General features: G+C 34.6%; 1 protein-coding gene across 1 annotated transcript in view; it reads right to left on the bottom strand.

The window, feature by feature from the left end:
• The window catches only part of Smp_090240 (putative jnk/sapk-associated protein), a gene marked incomplete at its 5' end in the record, with an annotated part of 32789 nt that overhangs the window by 5227 nt on the left and 2622 nt on the right, over positions 1 to 24940 (bottom strand). Inside the window, 8 exons of the mRNA XM_018789778.1 lie at positions 1907 to 2316; positions 2769 to 3120; positions 5294 to 5350; positions 9396 to 9453; positions 15399 to 15466; positions 16466 to 16559; positions 18138 to 18249; positions 19981 to 20186. Coding sequence (XP_018655187.1) covers positions 1907 to 2316; positions 2769 to 3120; positions 5294 to 5350; positions 9396 to 9453; positions 15399 to 15466; positions 16466 to 16559; positions 18138 to 18249; positions 19981 to 20186 — 1357 coding nt within the window. The remainder of the gene's footprint in view (positions 1 to 1906; positions 2317 to 2768; positions 3121 to 5293; positions 5351 to 9395; positions 9454 to 15398; positions 15467 to 16465; positions 16560 to 18137; positions 18250 to 19980; positions 20187 to 24940) is intronic.

Below are 24940 nucleotides of genomic sequence, written 5' to 3'. Positions count from 1 at the left end.
GATGAAAAACTAATTGAAAAGAAATTTCTTCGCTCGATTCGTTCCTTTTTATTTATCAAATGTCAAAATGGGAATTTTTACTAAAAATTGTTCAGCTCAATTTATTAAATCTAACTGTTTAGAAGATCACTGAATCACTGCTCATGTTTATCTAAAATTAATTGAATTGACGAGACCATTATTTAAGGACGACCATTTAACGAATTTCAAGTGACCTAATTTGAAAAGATTCAGCCAACCAGGAAACAGTCGGTATCGAGTAAGAATATATCATACAAAACCAAAATATTAGAGTGGATACACTTCTTTGACATGGTTTAAAAACGTTTCACGGTTAGAAAGAGCCTCTGTAGTTCTGAAATCGTAATGCATACGATACAGGAACTCATCCATATGATTCCATAATAATCGACCTCTAGAGCCATGACAAGGTCACGAAAATTCTTGTAGCCTCGATCACATTGCTTCTTTATTATTGGTGTGTAGTCCCGTGGTGGGGTCTACTTACTGTCGCTTGTGAACGATGCGATGCACGTAACCAAGTCCAGATGGGCAACGATATGTTCTCCAACCAACCGTGTATATTATGGTACCTGGCTGCACATACTTTTATATAACTGGTAATATTGTTGTAGCCTATCAGTTTCTCACGCTCTGAAAGTGTCGCTTTTGAGGCGACCTATCATATGTACCTAGGGCCTACTAAGTATACTTAAGGTAAAGCGACTTGTGAAGTGTTCTTTAACAGTTTTTCCTCCATTAAATTTGCGTTTTCTAAAGACTGTTTCATCGATTTCTAAGATTCTCCCGATTCCCCCAAAAGACTGATTCAAGTTTGTCATTTTCATTGCACATGTATATCAATAGTACTCATACCATTGAAATGCCGAAGCTTCAGTAACATCTAGAAAGGTTGCAGCCAGTGTTGCTGGTGCTTTTATTATCCAATTCGCAACAATTATCATAACTTCAGTCAGTCAGAACGTAGAACTTCGTATGTATGTACATCAGTTCGAGTTGCCATACCACATTAACACACAGATGCAGTTGTCGATTCAAATCCCATAGTGGTAGAAGTAGTAAAAGTATAAGCAGTAATCCGAAAGATTAGGGTTTGAAGATGTTATTCAAGCAGTATAATCCAGTGAAATAAATTTGAAAAGAGAAAAAAGATAGGGATATGAAGAATTCAGAAGATAAGAATTTAGCAGAACACAAAGAGTGCATGCACCTTCGCCATTGCAAACGATTTTGAGCCATGTCATTCAAGGTCTCTAACCATCGGTTGCTATCATCTCGTGAATCCCAACCAGGTAGTCAACACCTATCAACATGGCTCAGTTCATTTGATAGTGACTTCACGGATTTGTGCCACGTTTTGGTTTGGCCGCCCCTAGCTTTCTTCCGACCTAGTTCTGCACCATAAAACATCGTACATTGGACCTTAGTGTCAATCGGGATCAAGTAAAAAACGTCCCTGTTCTAGCAGACGTTTTCCCCCAACATATATTACATCGAAATACAACATCGTCGCGATAGTCTGTACAATGTCCAGCAGTCGTTTGAGCACCGCAATCACAAATAAAAGAACTTCTCAGTAATCCCATCTAATGTAGCCGCTCAACTATGACGTCCTCTTTGGAATGCGCTTTAAATGACCGTACATGAGCTTTGGGTATTGAAATAGGCCCCGTGATCTTGAGATCGCTCACTCGCTTCTGATTGTCTCATCCATAAGTTAAAGTTTGGCTACTGAATTTAAATAATTTGGTAAATCAGTTATTATTAAGATGTCCTACGACAGCAATAAACGAGAGATATTATTGATCTTGAGCATATATAAACCATTATAAAATCCAGTTATTACATAAATTTCTCACCACACAATACGTGTATAGTAACTTACATGTTTCTTAATCCAACAGATTTCCTCCGTTTATTATTTGAGGCATTCATATACTGAACTGATATATTGTGGGAACCTTGTGACAAAGAGTAGTTAGAATCATTTAACTGATATGGACTAAGACATTGAGCTTCTGACGGCAAAACAGAAGCTAAAGGAACAGCCTGATCAAAAGTTGAAAATAATCCAGTTAAACCCGACTGGACGGTTGAAAAGAATGATCTTGGTACCCAACGCTCAAAACCATCAGCTGTCGAAACTTGTAAACGAGAACTGTGATCTGCTCGTAATCTCTCCATTAAGCGTAATGCATCTTGTAGTTCCAAGAATTTCTCTTTATAACTGTTACGTTCTGCGATAACACGAGCCATCTCTCGTTTAGTGAAGAAAGCTTCACCGAATTTCGGTACCTAATTGTTCACCCATGTAAAGGTATCAGAAGTATACAAAAAAAGGGATGAAAAACACTTTAGATGCATTCTAAGAAACACTAACCATAACAACTAACCTTCAGATTATATTGAAAATCTAAAGCTTGACAAAAGCGAAATATAAGTTATTTGGTTGTTGAATATTGAAGTCGTGAATAGCTATAATTACTAATGATATGGAGTAACAAGTTTAAACGTTTAGCTCTAAACGTCAAAATAATACTAACGCTAGGTAGTCTGCATTGTTATATCAACAAGCATTGATATTCATTTAATGCTTACTTTTCAGCTACTAAAGGTGTGTGGTGTTGACAAGATATATATATATATATATATATATATATATATATATATATATATATATATATATATATATATATATATATATATGAATTCAGGATAATAAGAATTCTTAATAAATAAGAACATACTTTATTAAGGGTACTTTGTGAATCGCATCCATCTTCAGTTTTAGTCATATCATTCAATGGTGAAACATCATTCAAATTATCCACAGATTTATTACGATATTTTGATGTGTGACATGTATCTTCTACATTTAATGTCCAACAAGATTTCGACTGTTGTATTGAAGTAAGGGGTAATCTAGATGGACGTTGATCAGCTTCGTTGACGTCTTCATACATTTTAAGACGTGCAGTTAAACTAGATATTTGATCACGACATTCATAAACTAAACGTGATAAACGACTAGCTTCAGATTTAATTTCATCTCTATTGGTACGCATAGCATGTATTTCTTGAATTAACATAGATTTCTCACTAATTTTATTGAACAAACAAAAAAGAAGTAGATTATTTTAGCTCGGGATATTAATAAAAAATACCAAATAAATGTTTATAAGCATGGGCATGTCCTCAGACATATTGTATAGTTTACCTTTATTACTATCACCCAGTGGAAATAAAGATGAAACTGTAGACTTGAAAGTTCAGATATTAATGAAGACAACTTAAACGTAGATTTAAAAACGTCTACGCAATGATCGTGAACATTGATGGACGACGAAAATAAAAGATAGGAAGAACGATAGTAATTATTAATAATAGGCAACTTTTCCGACTTATCAAAGAAAAATGTGTTCAAATATCAGGTCTTCGTAACTGAGATATTAGGTACAGTTTGGGAATGGTATGTGACCCCATCAGACTGGCCTTAATTAGTTTATGAGAAGGAACTAATACCCTCTGGTTGCAACAACAGAGAAATCAGTTTGACTGATATATTTTCTGAAATATTAGCTTCAACGATCTTCCAACGCCTAGCTAAGGTTAATGGACAACAAAATTCGGAAAATCAAGCTAGTTTTAAACCTTAATGTGGACGTATTGACCAAATATTCGCTTATAATCAGGTTCAGAAACATAAACAGTTCTTGACCTTACAGCACCACTCCATTCCATTAATCGAGAGGTATTATGGTAGAATCTGTCATCGAAACGAGCACAAAATGGGTGTGAAGACTCTACGCGCAGACACTAACAAGCCAGAGCCTATGGCTAGGTTGTCCAACTTCCCCATATTCATTTAACTTTGTCACGGATACTTTATTAAAATAACGCTTCATTCGTCTAACTTTAAGAACTGGTCTCACTTCAGGAGATTTAATAACCGACTTAGTATACGGAGATTACATAGCTCCGCTCTTTGAACGTCTTTAGCAATAATTCAAACACCTCCGAATGAAAAAGTTTGCTTCATGACTGGTCAACAAAATCACCAAGATTGATGATAGGAAGTGATGTAGTTGGGGGTATCCACTACTTCACTTATCTCGGAATTTTCATTAAATCTGGTGTGTTGATATCTGAAGAAATCTCCACACAGATTCCGAAGTCTTGCCTGACTTTGACGACTTACATCATCTATGGAGTAGGCGAGATGTCCATTTGCCAACCAAAGAACGACAATTTTATGCAACAGTCCACTGTTTTACTTTATATCTGTAAAACGTAATATTTAAAAGTAAATCACACTTAAGGGTTACTAGTAATTGATCACAAGTGTCTTTGGGACATTGCTAGTATATGATGAAAATCACTAAGTGAGCAATGTTGAGGTAGGACACACGGCAGTATGGAAGGATAGTTCAGCAGTTGATAAGATTGTAAACCCCCAGGCACCAGTGTGATCGAGACATGCACTACGTCCCACCACTGCCTATCTCGACGCTTGATGTTGATTGGTGTTGGAATAAGTTGGAAGAACGTCAAGGATGGCCAAAATGAAGATTTAGCATTAGTCCATGAAGTCATTGACTGTTGGATTTAGCCATGTTGGTGGGTCTAGACTACTTGATTGAGGTGTACAAGATTATCGTGGCATGGCTCGCAGTCAATCGCAACAGTGTAGATGCATTAACTCTCTATTTTCACTTAGATTCAGAGTTTTAAAATTACATGTTTTTATTTTACAAATTCATTCTTCATTCTCGCATTATATTGCTTAAACTTATCTTCCTTACTACTATTGATACTGTTGTTATTATTTCTACTACTCTGATATTAGTTTTGATAATTCCAGCTACCTATGGTGATGCGGTGTAACACAACTTGGACTGTTGCTAACAAGCGCCAGGTTCTATGTCATTTATGACAGATTGGCTGAGATACGTTATTTATTCCACCAACCTTCTAAACATCTACAAAATAAGTAGAAGAAATTATCAGTATTTCTCATATCTGACTGGGAAAAAATGTGTTTACAGCTAATAACTTAACAATATTTCTGTAAACAAGCTAACAGAAATCTTACTCCCTCCGATTAAATCAAATCAAAAGTTGAACAACTTAGTAGCAAATGGAGTTTATCATGAGAGAAACCAATAACTTTAGTTCAAAACAAAGCCCTAAATGGTCATTTTACACATCCCTACAACATTATTACTACTACATAAAATTCACAGCAAACTTTATACAAAACCTATTCACTTACCCAGTCACTTCATCTAGTTTTTTTATTAGATCATCTTTTAAAATATTTAGCGCATTTCTGAAATAAAGAGAAATACTACGATATTACAAATAAGGAGAAGATACGTAAGTAAATAAATAATTAATCACGTAATAAAACTGAGTCATAGAATATTATTTTTAATTAACGAACAGGTATAAACTAAATTGATGCAGTTAGGATAACGCAGAAAGCAACTAGATTATTCAGAAGAACGCAGATTGAATAAACTAACAGTTTTAAAAATTACTAAGGAAAGAACAACGATCAAAACAAATTTGATCTTGTTTTATCCTTGAAAAGTTGACACCAATTATAGTAAGGTCACATACACATACACCCACATAGTCATACAGAAAGATAAGTTATTTTATTTAAAGAATATAAGTATCGTGGTTTATTAGGGTACCCAAAAGATGCATCGCACAAATAAATTGATGACATTGTGAAAGAAAGAAGAGTTGCAATTTACATGACGAAAAAAAGGATAGTATTTGTTAAAAACAATCCGCTTAAAGATACAACTAATAAATATTATTCACAGTTAAGGAAGTTCATTTCACTTTAATGAAGTATTAGACAGAAAACTGAAGAAGCATTACCACTAGCTTCGATTCTGAACCATATCTGATAACATCTCAATCCACTGAGTTCAATCATTACAAATCCAACTGAGGAGTCGTTACTGATAGACAGATACCAATAACATACAGCTTCATTTCTTATCATGATAACATGTCATAAACTAACCATCTCTTTCACACAATATAATTCCTTGGAATGACATTCGTAGAACATGTTCAAGCCAATGAAGTTGGTGACAACGAATGAGTCATCATCACTGTAACCAAACGCCGAAAATACTTACATGCTCTCTTCTAAAATATCTCCAGTACATCATCGATCACAATTTCACGGACAAACTAAACCTTTATTCAAAACATTCAAGCATAATATCACTGCTCACGACTAAATACACTTTGGATAGCTTCAGTATCAATAGATAGTAAAAACGATATTATCTGTATACTCAAGATCAAAAAGTCCTCCAGCTGACAAATTCACATCACAAGATACTTCCTTTAGAGTTACCGATAGCAAAGGTGGAGAGGAATGATGAGATTAGTCAACCTAAAGAAACCCCACTGTTGGGTTGAAACAAAGAGAGGTGATTCTATGCCTTTGTCTGAGGTGATTGCGTATAGATCCTCCAAGGTATTGATAAAAATTTCTGTCACACAGTTGCTTATCAGGCAATCCCAGAGCATAGTCCTGTTTACAGTACAGAAGACAGTCCTGATACCAAGTAACACAACGATTGATAGCTTGAAATAAGCGTAGCAGAGCTCCAACAATTTGCGGAGAATGGTCCCAAGACAAATACATTCACAACATGAACAAAGATAAGTCTGTTCCTCGTGAGTTATTTTTTAACGAGTTCTTTACAACCACCAGAGTATAAAGAGGGATAATAATTTTTTAAAAAAACAGAAAGCAGACAAATACCTCGATCATTGTTGTATACATCATATAGTCCCTTTTTAAAGGCGAAAACAACGATTGCTTTATTCTAAACAAACCAGCACATTTCCTGACTAGTTCTTTTTCATTCTTGAAATAATGGTGGGAATAGGTCATCTGAGCATGACGACTCGTGATGTCTTAGGGGTTGGAATGGCTTACGAAACGCTGCTTCGTTAGACGGATCGGCAGTCAATTGCCAAGAAGCATGTGATTGTTTCTCTGACGTTAATGAAGTAACAAACCAGATCACCAGTTCGGGGAAGTGCTTCGTTCAACGTTTGACGCTCACTTGAAAGTAACTAGCTGGAATGTCATCAACTCCCCAGACTATTTTACCAATATCAAACGTCTTTCTGAAAGTAACCCGAAAGAGTTGAAACAACTTCCGTTGGTTGCATACAACATACAGTCGCTGCTTTCAAGTCGTTACCACACTGCGACCATTAAATGTTTCTACTCTTACGCGAGGTTTGTGAAATTTTCCACAACGATAATCTACGTGTACACTTGAACTTGTGATTTGCTGGAGTAGACCATGTAGTGCTAATAAGTAGAAGGTAGCCTGGGAAAACCCGATGCTCGTAAGCAAGACGTTTTCTGAAGCCACAAAAGACTTTGCTCGTAATTTTTATTACGTCATGAAAATGCAGTCAGTGGTCACTTAAGCTTTTCAGTGAGCTAGTCTTGAGAGCCTAGATCAATTTGATATTTTCTTGAAACGGGTGTATCTAATCCGCCTATATTAATCTGTTTGGGATGATAAATTTTCGCACAAGCAAGAGATAAAGTAAATTTAGAGGACATCGGGGCGTGATTAAAATTCAGACAGATACTCCAAAACGAACGGTAGTCTTAGACACAGTCACAACGTCAGTAGCTAAACCAATTGTAACTGACTGAATTTTAGGCTTGAAATGCAAAGAGCAGATTCCAAAAAGATGACTAAGTTGAGAGTTACTATTAGCTAGAAACAGTTTGAGATCACTACAAAGGTGCAAAAGGTGTTCAAAGCTATCTTACTCATGACCACTAAGTTCCTATTGACCACCCAAACGACTATCCTCTGTTCCTAGACTTCAGATAGCATCACAATATTTGCTGAATGCCCATTTACTTGACGATTTGACACATTTTTTATTAGATCTGGGCTGCAATTTGTGGAGCTGCAGGTAAAAAATACGAAGACACACCAGTTCTTACAACTTTTTAACCTAACAGTGCATAAACTACTTTTAACGAAGACTCAATAAATTAGCGTTACCTATGTTTTGGCACATAGCGTAACACAAACGCCAGGAAAGTCCAACACCAATGGCACATAATCTCCAGCTTCAGATCTGTGGAGCAAACTTTCTAAACCAGTCAGTTTAGAGGGAATATGCAATGTTTTACTTGAATCTTGGTTACGGATCTCAGATATGCAGCATATAAAAATATCAAGACTTTACAAAGACACATTTAAACTTATGTTGTTCAGCAGGTATCAAAGTAAAGACGGAAGGGGAAAAGCGTAAATCGTATACTTAGCTACAGAAAAACTGTATCATATTTTGTATTTGATGGCATTATTTAAAAAGTCGACCATTCAGAGACCTGAGACTGTTTGAGTAAGACAGAACTTTCAAAAGAGATGAAATGCTGAATGGATTAAAAATTGAAGTTCTCTTAAGAAACGATACAGGAAATATGAAGATAAAACAAAGACGATGAAGTGAAACAAAATAAATTCAATGGAAAATACAAGAGGTTTGTTTACTTGTTAATATACATCAGAATCACCATATACGTACTCTTTACAATACACAAGATATTTTAAACAAACTAGATTTAATTTAACTCATCTATGAAGCCACTGTGTAAGGCCTAGTGATACTACCAGGTTTCTTAAACAGAAGTAGACAATGAGGGGTTGAAACTTATAATCTAGTTGAATAAAACTAGGAACGCTTTAACTGATAAGCGACTATAGACCTAAAAGAAACTCAATTAACTAAAACGTATGGTTCAAAATTAAGGATATAGTACGAAAGATAGATCTATCATGAGGCCTCTCTTATTCTCATAATAATTTTTTTCATCACAAAAGCGTCTGATTTTACAAAAGAAAAAACTTAACAACTGAATAAACACATATTATTATTGGGTTGATTAAACGAACCACTTGCATCGTAATGAGAGGCATCGATGATTAACTACGTAAAATTGTATTAACCGGTTAATAGAAAAATGAATTGTTAGTGTCTCTTAAATAAAACAACTGTCACGACTTCACACTAAACATCAAAAACTCGTTTTCCTACTTATTAACACGAGTTAGAAATGTATTGTTTGTTATAACTAAACTACTATCCAATGTTTAATGTATTTAAAATTATCAAGTTACAATTTTGTATTGATAAAACGAACTTGTACATTTTACATTGCCTTATAGTATACCGAATAACAAAGTAGACAGGAGTTAGTTATTTCGATAAATACAATATTATCGATCACTAAATCTTATTTCATATAAGTTTATACTTAACATGAAAAATAATAATCAAATTCAATGATAACTAACTTTGTTTCATACAAATCAGTATTTTCTTTAATTAATTTCTCAACTTCTTTTATCATACCTTAATATTTTTTTAGAAGGAAACAAAAGAAAGAAAGAAAGAGGTAAGACATCAAAAACTGATTTTTTCAAAATCAATAAGACTAACAAAATAAAAAAAAACTCTGAGAACCAGGTAAATAAGAAAATTCGGTAAAAATACAATTCCCAAAGAGGTTTCTATATTATCTGTGTGCGCGCCGAAATAAAAAAGGAATGTAACAGAAAAATGAGGAAACAGCTTAGTTATCATTTTGACCATTTACACCAATAAAATGCATCGACTAATGAGTAACAACAGTAAAACACACATAGTTACTTAAATGATCATTCAACATGACTGAAAAATCCAGAAACGAAAAATTGGCATAACTCAAAATATGTCTGAAAATTTCTTTATCCCTAAACTCTAGGTAAATTTGTAAATAACGCATTCATAGACAGTTATTTAGTTGAATGGTTGAGAGGTAGTCGGTAGGAAACCCTGAACTTAGGTTCCCTGCCAGTTGACACTCATCAACAAGGCGTACCTGAAATCTTGAGAGATCTGATGCTACCTGCGGGATTAGAACCTACACCAACCAGCTTCATAGTCTAAGACGTTACCGTTAAGATACTCAGGTCTTATCTGACCTCCTATAGAATTTCTGCCGGAATACGTCTCAGATTGTGAAGCTGAATGACTCCAATTAGAATCTCATAGGTACACCTCGTTAATGGGTGAAGACAGACATCATAGATATAGAGCCTGGAACAGATATGCGTTGGCCGGAGTTACCATACCTGATTAGCACGACGAAATTAAAATAAAAAAGCGATCAAAGGAATGCTGTGGCTAGCGAGAGTCAACGAATATGAGGTTCAAGGTCTCCTGTTAGCTACCTCCACTTCACATCAAAACATAGTGTGCGTGATGTCAAATTACCTAGATCAGTGGTCAGATTACAAATTGGTCGATGGAATTCGATCAGGACTAAACAATTGACGAACATGATATAGGCCATTATTCAGTAATCGATTGACTGTAAATAGTTCGTTTTACCTACCATAAGGGTAATGAAAAAAACTACAGTCAGCTTGCCTAAACACAATTACCATTGGTTTATATGAAAGAAAGTTAAATGTCCTACGACTTTTTCCTCATTTAACCATTACTTTGATAAATTATCCTAACTTAATTTTGAATGAGGGATTATTTCTATGAGCAAATTATTACCTCGTCCTTGTTAACTATTATAGTAATCGCATTAGTGAATTAAGCCACCACGATGAATATATATTCATATAATGATAATATGGATACCAAATAAGACCAATTGATCTTATTTACCAGAAAAAGAGGATAACACATTGTGAATTATCGAAGATTTTTTTCAAACACCATTTTTTAGTTTGTGATAATCAGGCTACTTACGACAAAAATGGAAGCTCAAACAGATCAATCACATAAAACTTTAAAAAAAACAACTAAGGATACGGAAAAGATAAAAAACAAAATTCGATTATGTAAAGAATAAATATATAAATGCAGGTGTAGAAATTCACCCTGAAAATTATTATTAATGTATGAACAATTGGGGTTCATTCTGGACTCGGCTACATGTAAAAGTATTTACAGAAATACCACTGAGGAATTTTAAACAACCATGGACAGTTAGTGCTTTCTGATTTTCAATAGTTCTTCAAGTGATGTTAAATTGTGATTAAAATTATCTTTAAGATTAGCTGAATTACTTGGCCGATGAAATAAATTGTGGTTATCAGTAAATATATGACAACATGAAGAAGTTGAGTATTTAATAAACAATGAATTTAATACAAATGTGTATTACCTCAAGATGATGCACTTCATAAACAATAAGTCAAAGTAAAACCAACAAAAAAGCACACTTTTAAAAGTGATATCAATAATAAGGAGCTATTTTGAAGGAACCAAAAGGAAACTAATCACAATGAAGAACGAAAAACAGGTAAACAAGGAAATAAACACAACACTAGAAAGCATGTTACACTATTAGTGTGAAGCCTAGTGGTATTGTTCTGATAACCGATATTCAACAGATTGGGCAAGTATGAACCCTATAAATAAGCCAACAAGCCACAATAAAAAGTCTACTATCGGCTGGTCAATAAAAACTAACAAGACCCACGTATTTTTTTTACCTGTCTCTGAAAATAATGATGATAATAATAATATCATTATCTTTAATAGTTGTAATTGCTATCTTAAAAGGAGACTGTATAACTACGTAGTATATCGAAATAGGTTCACCTCTTGAACTAGTTATCCCCAAAATATAGGTTGAAATATGTATTCTTAAGCTAAGCATTTAAATTTACAGTCTCTATTCAAAATTCTGTACTCAGACACTCGAATCAACACGAAGCTGAAATTTAAGTACAAGTTCGATAAAGCATTCAATGGTCTCCTCGTTTAATATTTGGTGGTGACAATCAATTCCGATAGCTTTTCCCAGAGCACAGTTGTTAGATGACAAATATTCGGTTTGTAAAACCTAGTTCTCTTTTTATCTAACAGCACATTCCCACAACCAAGTATTTTGTTATGATTACTATATTTATACGTTTGATATTTTGGTTAAACTTGTTCAAACTATGGTCGGACAAAAGTGAAAATTTATTTGTCTCGGATTCACGTTGAGCTCTGAGTGTGAACACCATACCAATATCCTAGATGAAAAGTCCATTCATTATTTATTCTACGATTCGATTGTATACTAGCACATGGATGTGAACGAAGGTTAATTATACAAATGAAAACTTTGTATTTCTATAACGTATGAAAATAGTTAGTCCTAAATGTTTAAGTTTAGTGTTAACGGTAGGTACATTTTAGTAGTTTTAGTAGGGTGGAACTTGCTGGAATCGAGTTATCTCATAGGTAGACATTGCAATCTTGTTCTGCATATTCAACAGTGCTTTATTCAGGAAAAATTTCAAAATCCTACTTGTGAGTTTTTATAAAAGATTCTATTTTTGAAAAAAAATTGAGTTGGAAAATTAAAAGCTTTTCTGAGTAAGAAAGTTTCAAAAATAAGGGGCTACTGTATGTAACCAGATTCCAAAAAAATATAAACAAAAATCTGTTTTAGTGTAAAAATACGATTATGAACCTAACTCTTGCTCGGATTGCTAGCTTTATAAAAAGATTGTAGGCATAACCAAAGACATTATCACCATAAAAATTGAAGTCTTAGTTTGAACCACGACATACACTAATAATATATGAATTGATATACCATGGGGACGGTGACTTCAACAAATCACCCAGCTTTCAACTAGTAGGTTGAAGCTACAAGCCATGTTTCACCTACTTGTGTTTTAGTATCCAGGAAATATCATTAGTCCTCACACAAAGTGTATCTTTGAGTTAAATATATCAAACCTCTACTCAACAAATAACGTTTATGATTTTTTAAAATATATCTTCACATGAAAAGGAAAATCAGGAATAAAACAGAAACTAGGTACAAAATAACCATACTGACGATTTCCTTGCTCTATATCTGTGGTTTTATGGCCAATTATCTGACTCTAATTTGATCTTATGTTGACTGCTATCGAAATATACATGTGGCCAATCCTCGTACATAATCATCGACTTAACACGAGTTAGTGAATAACGGAATTAAATAACTCTAATACGAGAATGAAGCTTTGAATACGTATATTTTGTACAACCGTTGATCAGAACAGACAGTCAGAGAGACGGTGCGAAAGAAGCGAAACGGACTGGAGAAGGCATGTTGGCCAACTCAATTTAACCAAGCGTGAATCAATATTTATAGTCAGACAAAAATAAGTTACAGGAAATGTGTTAAGTAAGATAAGAAATGCACACACACATGTTGACATAAAAACAGTCAATATTGATAAGTGAATAGTTAATAAGGTCAAAACATGGCTCAAGAAGAATGAATAAATTGGTTTGTCCGAAAGCTAGAATGAGTTATGTGGGCTTGACATAGCACCCGACACTACAGTAGTACATTTTCAACGCAAATCAGTGTTTGGATGTGCTGTCTTTTGACGAGTTTCCTTAACTGTCTGAAATATTTAGAACACCGTTATTCATGTCCACAAAGAACGATATGATTCTACAACGAGAATTTTTATACATTTTCAGTCTTTAAGTGATACAACTGTAGTTATATTCAATTTTATATTGCCCTCTTGCAATCCATATTGTTTGCAGTAATTTATCGGGAAGAAAAATCAAGCAACAAAATATAAGGGAATGATATTCTTATTGAGATAAAACCGCAAAGAATAATCTAAAATGATATAGATAGTGCACAGTAACTAGTAAACTGAAAAAAAAAGACGGACAGTGTTACAAGAAAAAGAAATCAATTTTAAAGTTAAACAGTAGGAGTACGAGAATCTATTTGAAGTGAGAAGTTAATAGAGTTTTGTGATTTGTAAAACTGACGGTTGGGAAAGGAGTAGTAGTAGCACTAATAGTAATGAGGGCTAGGTGGGTTTTTTTTGTACACATGTTTTATGATGTGATATATGTATAACTAGCTTTAGGGATACAAAGAAAGCGCTTTATCTTCAGTAGATCTCTTTTCACTTTGGAAACGAACTAAAAAGATAAGTCTATTGTAATCACATGGTCAGCTAGAAAAAATACTTAACTATCACACTTCGAATTAGTATTATATACTACATTGAATGTGTCAATTTCCTAATACATATTCGCTCATCTTTAATATTAACTAGCAATCGCACGCACATTTTTGTGTACGAGTATGTCGAAAAGGCAAACTAAACAAAAAAGGATTGATGCAAAAAATTGTGAATCAGTTGTATTTTTTACAACTACAACATCAAAAAGAGTTGTTTTTTTCTAAAACACGAGTTAACCGAGAAAAAAAAATATTTAGTCATCAAACAATGGGTGACAGAAAAACCATTGAATGTATAGTTACGTAAGTGGAAACGAAATATTTTAAGTCCCAATGACAACTGGACTAGTGAAAAATATGTATAATGTGAATGCTAAGCTTAGATTATGAGTGCACCGATAATATTGGTGATGAATACAAACAGGTGTATGGTAATAAATAACGTCAATGTTTACCCACCTACAGAAGGTTCACAAACATCAAGAGATTCTGAAACCGGAGGAAATCAACATACAATATGGATACTGTTATTGATTGAAAATATTTATCTTAAATAATTGAATAATAAGAAACTATTTACATATCATATTTTTTAAGTGAAGTTCAATAAATAAGTACACAAGTTCGTATACTCAGCTTTGATCAGTTTCCTCATCGTTTATGTGTCCTAGTTTTGAATAGCAATTATGTTGTAAGATATACATATATATAATAATCCGTATTACTTAGAGATTCGAATTCTGATTTAAACATTCTTTAAAATCTAAATTATTACTGAAAATAATAATCAGTTTTGTTGGCCAGACTTCAGATGTCTACGACGAAATTGGAAACCAGTACCATAATAAAACATTATTTGATGTCACTTATCACTAGATTCTTCATTTTGTTCAGATAATAAATTTTTAAACCAATTACGTCTAGTTTCACTCAAGAGGTGCTTGAACAATCACACGTAGACAATGTTCTGATTTCTAAGTAGCCCAATATATCATTGTTACTAGTCTATTTGTTGTAAACGTTCCATATAGTAGTTAAACGCTAATAGAATACATAAATGAAACACAAAGTACATTTTCCATCCAGTTTTTCATAAATAAAAATATTTATTGAAATCTAATCTCTTGTAATTTGAACTTTCAATTAAACCAGAAATGCATATATCGGCAGAATTAAGAGAAAATAGCATTTATACATCGACTACAAAATTTGACAATTAACTGACTAAACAGTTAGTATTGATTAAACCTGCAGAACTGGATATGATGGGACGCTAAAAAATCAAACTGGTAGTACTCATCGAAAAACAACGTACCGATTTCTTCAACATCATCACCAGTACCCATAACAGGAGTTGATTCTAAAGCTGTTTCATAATCTACGCTACAACAGAAAAAAAGACAAGTTGAATGATTATAATCAAATATTTATTCTAAACAAATATTCATTTAAGTTAGAACAGTTTTGTCTGAATTTATTGTGTCCAGTTTATCATGTGCTGATAGACGTTAAGTGATTTTCTTTCAAAAGGGATTTTAACTATAATGGCTAAACGCGGGTTTCGAAAATGTAATATCGTCAAACAGTAAAAACAATTTATTTAGTAAAACTCTGACAAGACTTGGAAATACGTGGTTATAATAAGTGTGTACAATTTCAATAAAATTGATAATTACTGAAAAGGCTCTAAAACCCTCCACCTTCTAATTGTATAACTTGAACTCTTGCGTTTGTGTGCCAAAGGTCTGTAATAACCAAATGATTCATATTCCTTCAAATGATATCTATTTACTAGGAATAAAAACATAATAAATCCGCTAAAGGAAAAGTCCTTGGAACCTTCTTGACGCTAAAATATCATACGCTTTTTGGTAGTGATTAATAAGCACCCCTCTAAAACCAAGTTAAATGAATGTTTATAAATCACCGGTAGCATAAATCTCCAATCAAACAGAGACCCACGTTCTCAAAAAACACTAGGATATTAACTAGAACAGTCAGAAATGTTCCCAATGAACTAATCAATCCAGAAACGTCCAACTTCCAAGACTATGCATAAATAAATTAGTTATGCGATAACAATCAATATCATATCTTAGAAAAGCGGTGGTTTAATGGTTGAGTCGGTCAGCATTCAGCCAGTAGCTTGTAATATCAAACTCCATTCCACCTACTTCTGTTTGGATAGCTGATTTGTATTATTGACCTTCGCAAAAACAGTGCAGCTTAAAGCTGGTTATATAAACACGTGCTTGTTAGATAAATACTCTAGTTCTTAACAGATATTGAAGTAGATACACCATAAGCACGTAATCGTGTTTTAAATAAATCTACAATAAGAAAATTCATAATCAATGAACAACTTTGGAGTAAAAAACTTACATATCATCATAAATGTCAATAAAAGAAGCAGTACGATTATTTGACTTTAGAGAACTATCAAGAGAGTGAAAGACGTTCACACCAGGTCCAGATTCTAGAGGATAAGAATAAAACAAGAATACATAAGTGAATAAAGCTTATCAACCCTTATAATAAAATACACTATGTAAATGAGTTTCTAATCAAATAGATTAATTTGATACAGTCAACTTTACAATTGAACTCATATTATTAATCAACGACTTAACCTAGTTATCCCTTTTAAATGACCTCGCACAGTAATAACTATTTATTCATATAGAAGTGTGATGAAATTAAATGTGGTTAAAATGTCATGAATCAACAGTAATGACAAATTTTTGTTGAAATCATGAATCGACCAATGTTAGACCACCACTGAAGACCTGGAAGCACTGGACGGCCGTTTCTTCCCAGTAAGGGACTCCTTAGCAGTGAGCATCCACGATCCCGCAGGCGGGATGTGATAGCTACAAAGAAGTTTCTTCGGTGATACAAACCATGTCCCAAGAAAGTTTCTTCTTTTAAAGTCGCCAAAGCTAGAAAAACGTTTATTCTCTGAACTTTTGTGTAATTTTAGATTGAAAATAACAAGTTATCAACCGGTTATGCTGATTAGTACGGATCACAAGGGCTACCCACCTGAAAGATGAAAATTAGAGGGTGTAATTACTCTATAAAAGTATTAGAAAAATTGAAACTATGAGTATCGTATTCATCTTGGTAAATATTTTACACAGATTGATTTGAATTATTTGAGAGGCAATAATGAATGTAACAATAAATATATTTTCAACCTAAAAACCATATGCGCGTTCACGATATATGTTTACCAATATCTGAACAAAAACTACTGTTTGATGAAATCCCTAATAAGTTACGCCCCCGATTGCCCTGGTACGGCCGAAAGTGGGGAGGGCCCGTCCTCCCTCTCGAAATGCTATCACATGATTACGCGTATACAGCCACTGACACAGAAGTCCTACTCACTGCCTTCTCGAGGCGGGGGTGTTGTTTACGAAATTGAGAGAACGAAAAGCGAATGTCCGGCGCCTTAACCGGGTTAGTGGACACGGAGAGTCCATCTAGGGAAGTTGGAAAACCTTGATCCCAAACCAATGGTGCACATGGGCTCTAGTATCCTGAGGGAATAAATGGCGTGTGAAACAATTGTTGGTCACCGGCTACCATGGGACTACATCTCCTGACGTTGCTCCACTGCCTTGTGGATTAAACCTTTAGGTCAAATGCTCCGGGTGTGGCCCCCTAAGGAAACCACCTGCTTCGGTTTCGGCACTCGGGCAGTATCATAGCCCTCACACAATTAAAATGAAATGACAATTTTTTGTGTGGCGCATATATATCTGGTGCCTCCATGTACCAATATTTCTGTGTTCAAATAAATAAATAAAATATGTTATAAAATAAATTGTCTTCTTTTTTTTCATTATGAAAGATAAGTAGTACATATTTTTTTGTTTGAAAACCAATAGGATATTATCTAGCCGATGAAGCAATTAATTAATTTGATAAAACTAACTTTACCACAGCAATTATTGAAAAAGTCACACTATAAATGAACTACAATTTAAAATAACTTGAAAAGTGGGATAAAACAAAACTATTTAAAAGTTATTAACTTCCATTTACTTACGTGTTAAGTCAATTCCAACGGTTGAAATGTCATGGTTTTCAGAATTTGAGTTTAAAATGCAACCCGATTCAACTGAAATTTGACTGGGATTATCATTTATGGAGTTTGAATTCTATGAATATAAAACAGGAAATGAAACTTTTTGAAATGTATTTCAGGATGGAACAAATATTACGGCCCTATAGATGAATCCTCATAAGCATAAAAGACTGAAAAATTAATGTTAACACTTAACTATAATTGGTATATGAAGAATTCGGGTGTCATGGCTAAATATTGACTGAAGTGATGCAGAGGAATCATTGTAACCATATTCAGCGTCTAAAATACTAACGTCTATCATCACCCGATGCTTAACAAGAGCTTGGGAACAGGAAATCTAAGAAAATTATGTAGATTTTAAACCTGAACGTAAATGTATTGATCAAATATTTTTTCCAACAGGCTTTAGAACACACCCATACCAGTATAGAAGTAAGAGTAAAGTGAAAAGATGCTAGAGGAAACTAAACTAAAAAGTGGCATTTGTCAGTGAAGTCAGTAATTGTGGGTTTGAGTTACGCTGTTAGATGTAGACTAGCGGTCTGAGGCTCGCGAGACAATTGCGATCAAATGTTAGAGACATTAGGCGATATGGCTGAGAATCGGTGGTAACAGAGTAGGTGTATTCACTCTTTATCTTTCCATAGATCTTGAATTTTAGTATTCTCTTTTATATACCTTTTCGTTCGGTCTTCACGAACATTATTCTCAACGCTAAGTCTGTTTCACTATCATTGCCACTACAATATTTCGATTCCTTCGCTATTCATCTTGTTAATTTTATTACGTTGCACTAATATGATAAGGCAACTTAGGCCAATTTACATTTTTGACAGACTCTAAGTTGATTATGACTGATGGGTTGGTGAAATAACATTATTTTACAATTTTTATTTATCAAATTTCGTTCGTTTTTTTCCTGATCATCTTTGTTTACTATTTGCCGAACTATTTTATCGTTATGCTGATGTAAAATGTCTCCACTTAGACTGATACACTTTACTGATAGGTTCTAACATTGTTTATGTCTGTTGATATTCGATTAAATATTACACAGATTACTGCTGCAGTTAGTTTTCAAAATGTTAGGAAAAATGTAAGTCATCCTAAATTTATACCTAATTATAACATTGTAACAAATTAGCCGACTATTTAGTGTAATAACAACGGAAAAATAGTGAACCAAAAACTATCTGTTATTAAAAATAATTCGTCAAACAAAATGTTGATATAATTTCTGTTAAAGTTTGTACTTTTCGTTCCTGATGTAAATAGAAACAAGTGATAAATCTTTTTTTAGTATGTGTACATTCCTTAGCGGATTACCACGATAGTACCATTTAGTCACAAGTTTTTAGTAATGATGAATAATTGCTAGTAGAGTAATTCGGGATGCATGTGTTTTCTTGGTCGAGACTTGCTAGCTGGAAGTAGCTGAAGTTAATAACACGGTGTTTGAAGATAAAGATCTTGGGCTCGGCTTTTAATATGAGCATTAAAACTAGAAAGCAGGTACATTCAACTGACGAGTCACAAATAGGAGGAAATGAGTGTTCTGGATTCGATAAAAATGTGTTTATAGTGTCCAAAAAACACTTTACTATATGGTAGTAGGACTTGGGTATTGTAACAAACTGTGATTCCGCATTATATTTCTTTCGTTGCATATATAATGCGGAGTGAACCAGACTTTATAAATTGGGTGACGCTTCGCACATTAATTGGACATTATTTATATACATATATTTGAGACAGAGAATTCACGGCGTGAAATATAACAATATATGCCAAAAATACGTACAGCAGTCGATTTTAATACTGGCTCATTTGATTTAGTATCTTTTTCACAACTAACGCATACAGTTCCCGATTCAACATCGTTGTTTGACACAGATAAATTGTTTGTTTCTATATAATCCACATAAATCTTAAGTAATTTAGTGTATCTTTCATTTTGTGCAGATAATTCTGATCTAAGGTCTTGTTCCCTTTCTTCTAATCTAAAAACTAAAGGAGAAAATAATAAGTAGGTACAAATCATATAATTAATTGACCTAAGAAGTGAGAAATTAACATTCACCGAGACTATAAAAGAATAAATTCTACCATTAAAAGTAATCCACTTTACAAATTATTCATCACTAACAACAAATGAATCTAAATCATGCTTTTTTCAGGTTAACATCAATTACGAAAGCTTGAACAACGGATTAAATAACTATTATATAAATGTATGAGATTTTTACAGTACAGCATTCACAGATTTATAATTTTAAAAAATAACAAGTACTTAAATGAAAATAACAAATGAATAGAACCGACTTCTAGTCATTATGAATTTATCTGTGAACACGAGAAAAGTTTTTACGACTGACAGAATATAAACACGTTAACTATTCAACCAATATGAAACAATAAGAAAAACAGTCAATCTACTAAATCTCTCCATAACTTCACACTAAAAATACATGAGAAAATAGGAATATTAAAATCATTACTTTATGTAGCCAAAATTACTGACTAGCATAATGATGTAACATGTAGCGCGTAAACTAGAACACAAATATTTAGATAAAACAAAGAAAACTTCACGAACTCCCATTAGTGTATGATCCGAAAATATATGAATTTACGTCAAACAGATCATTTCCTCATCGCTTTTCATCTTGTAAGTTTCCTTTTTGTTAGACTGATGTGATGTGTGGCAACTTGGATCAGTCCACACGAGTACTAAATCCTACATTGATAACCGCCTGACCAGTAAAATGAGACAGCGATTCCAATATATGTCAATAATATCAAAAATCAAGGACGCTATTGAGAAAAAATTATCTAATTTTAAAATAGTAAGTAGCCTTGTTAACGTTGATTGGATGACCTATTCAGTGTACAATGAACCCGGAGGACCATGTACCTATTTATATTCGATAATTTTGATGTTTGATTATAATTCCTTGAAAAAGCTTGGACCAGATTGCCAGGCGAAACGTTGGATTTACTACAAATTCATTCGCTGAGATTTTACAAATATATTATTCCTATTTAATGTAGTAAGTAGCCTCAGTTTAGCTGGATGTGAGAATACCCTACAAAGATGATACGTTCATGAGTACATGATATGTTTTCAAAAAATTCCACATTTGATTATCACTGACAAAAATAAACACAAGAACCTGACATAAATATTTACCAACTTGAATTGTCACGTGACGAAATGCCACTGAAAATCTACCGCATACTAAATTTACATTACTACGATACCCTCCACACAATATCAAGTGAGAGAAATGTCAACAAAGGCTAATATAAAGATTTAAAGCTAATAATGTAAATTGGGCGTCCGGACAGTATTCCAGAGCTCACATATATCCAATGATTTGTGTGGTGCACATGTATTTGGTACCTTCTTGTACCAAAGTTTATGAGTTTAAATAAATAATTAAATAAATCAAGATTCACTTCTGAATACCGAGCCATAAACCGAACTAGTTGTGTGAAGGTTAGTGGTCGGTTTCCGAGCAAGTTACAATTCAAATGTGACACCGGTTGAAAGTCAGGAATCTCAACTGGTGCGTTATATCACATAAACATCTAACAACAAATTACATTAAATTATTTGAGAGAACTAATTGATGCAACGGAAAAATGCACCAATAGTACTTAAATAATTTATACCATACCAATGTACTACTTAGTTTCACAAAAGGTATCCCAACCGTTGCTACTACCTTGACGTGATGGTCGGGCTTGCCTGTCGTAATGAACCAACCGAGCTATACCAGCTGAAACAATGGTTCCTCAAGATCCTACCATGCCAGACAGGTCGGTTGAAGAGCGGTAAGACTAAAATTAGCAAACCCAAGGTCCGAGGGCGATGTTATACTGCCCTCTGTACATACGTGTGACGGCAGTAAGGTGTTTCCTTCAGACAGAAAGCAAAGCAGCAATGATGCCTTTGTTGTGACTTTAATCCCGACTTTTTATCACATGATTTATTCACCAATCGAAATAAGACTTATCCAATCTTAGCATTGTGCCAGACCAATGACGTTCGACTGGTATGAGCAGCATAGCGTCCTTATTGGTCCTTTGTCCACCTAGCCCGTTTAGTTGAGTCCAGAAAACCAATTACAGCTTCTGATCTGCGATTGATTTATTTCAGACATACTGGGTTTATAAATATACCAAACAGACCGCACCACACCATAAAATAGAAAATAACATTTGTACAAGATCAACCAAAATGTGGCTGTGAATGTGGGAGATACTAATCAATAAACTGAGCATAATTTAGAACACTAAATCGTATAATAATAATCTATAGGTCAAAATGAAGCCTATGATAAGAGGAATATAGATATACATAATCTAATGACTGAACAGATATAAAATAGGAATATATATATAAGAAGAGGTCAAAATCATTCTGTGATAACCATAGAGGGATTAGTTTGACTAATATAACATCTAAAATACTAGCCTCAATTATCATCGGATGCCTAGCATGGACTCGTGAACTGGAAACACCAGAAAATCAGGCTGGCTTCAGACTTGATCATGGCCGCATTGACCACATATTCACTATTCGTCAGATCGTAGAAGAAAGGCATGCTTATCAGTGACCGACAATGATAGTTTTTCTTGACTTGAAAGCAGCATTTGACTCTGTAGACCGAGAGGTTCTGTGGCAGTGTCTGTCATTGAAAGGTGTACCTGAGAAGTACATAAACCTTGTGAAGGCTCTTTAACCGAATACTACTGGTAGATTTAGAGCTTATGGTGAACTGTCATCTGGTTTCGCAACCTCAAGTGGTGTCCGGTAAGGCTGTCCATTATCTATTTTTGTTCAACTTCCTCATAGACTTACTGCTGGAAATTACGTTCTCGTCGACCGAATTTTCAAGAATTGATCTCCTAGTAGGGGGTTTACTTATTGACTTAGAATACGCAGATGACATATTCCTGTTTGGTGAATACGCTGAAAAAATTCAGAGTCTTTTCATAGCACTGAGTAACAATACCAGGATGTTAGGAATGAGTTTCTCCCCCTCTAAATGTAAATTGTTGCTCCGGGACTGGCCTGCGTCAACATCTGAAATAAGGATAGGAAGTGAAGTAGTCGAACGCGTCGACAACATCCCTTATCTTGGAAGTCTGATCAGCCCTAGTGGGTTGGCGTCTGACGAAATCTCTGCACGGATTCAAAAAGCTCGTTCGGTTTTTACCAACCTATGGTGAAAACGAGATATCCGTCTATCAATTAAGGGACCAGTATTTATTTATTTATTTAAACACATAAATATTAGTACAAGGAAGCACCAGATAAATATGCGCCTCACAAATTCCATTTGATTTGTGTGAGGGCTGTGATACTGCCCGAGTGCCCAGGCTGAAGCAGGTGGTTTTCTTAGGGGGCCACACCCCGAGCCTTTGACCTGAAGGTCTAGTCCACAAGGCAGTGAAGCAACGTCAGGAGATGTAGTCCCATGGTAGCCGGTGACCAACAATTGGTTTATACACCATTTGTTCCTTCAGGATACTGGAGCCCATGTACACCATTGGTTTGGAATCAGGGTTTTCCAACTTCCCTAGATGGACTCTCCGTGTCCACTAACCCGGTTAAGGCGCCGGACATTCGCTTTTCGTTCTCTCAATTTCGTAAACAACACCCCCGCCTCGAGAAGGCAGTGAGTAGGACTTCTGTGTCAGTGGCTGTATACGCGTAATCATGTGAGAGCATTTCGAGAGGGAGGGCGGACTATCCCCAATATCTGCCGTACCAGGGCATTTGGAGGTAGGGGCCAGTATACTGCGTAGCACTTTGTTCCGTTTTACTTTACAGTTGCGAAACATGGCCATTAAGAGTAGAAGATACCCGTAAGTTACTAGTATTTGACCACAGATGTCTTAGAAATATTGCTCGCATTTGCTGGGATCACTGGGTAAGTAATAGTGAGGTTAGACACAGGGTATTAGGGAATGATGGCAAATCAGTCGATGAGGTTGTGAATCTTCATCGACTGAGATGGTTGGGTCACGTGTTATGTATGCCTGAACACCGATTACCACAATGCGCAATGCTGACTAGTGTTGGAGATGGTCAGAAGAGAGTTAGGGGAGGCCAAACCAAAACGTGGCATCAGTGTTTGAAGTCCCCAACTTTCTGGTCTGAGCTATGTTGGTAGATGCAAACTACCTGGTTGGGGTCCATGTGACTATCGTAGCCAATGGTTGTAGACTCCGTGCGACATGGTTCAAAATCAATTATAATGGCTCAGGTGTATACACTCTTTGTCTTCCCTTAAACCATGAGATTAAAATTGCTCTATACTCTTCTTTCTACGAACTAATTCTTTCTTCCTGTATTATATCCTTATACGCAATCTTTCTTGTATATATTACTACCATTGAAGTAACTACGTCCATGACTTTGGTGTTCATCTTGTTGTGCTAATGAGGTGTGGCAACTTGGACCGGTACATATATGTGCCTGGTCCTACGTTGTAGCTGACTGACTGACAAAAGGTATCTTCAAGAGATTGTCAATATTCATTTAATTATTACAGATAGATCGACATTGCCAGGAGAAAACTACTACACCCTACTGTCCAGTGAGTACATTAATTAGGGATTACAATAATATATGAGATCTTAAAAGCGTTATTACTACATAACTTTTACCATAAACACTTTCAGCGACTTTTGGTTGTGTAAGGTTTATACTGGTTTTTAAACTGATTTCATTTAATTGTTCACCTTAT

The sequence above is a fragment of the Schistosoma mansoni genome, chromosome W, assembly GCF_000237925.1.
Source record: "Schistosoma mansoni strain Puerto Rico chromosome W, complete genome".
NCBI lineage: Eukaryota > Metazoa > Platyhelminthes > Trematoda > Strigeidida > Schistosomatidae > Schistosoma > Schistosoma mansoni.
Note: the sequence above shows the minus strand (reverse complement) of the source record. Positions and strands in the feature narration are given on the sequence as shown.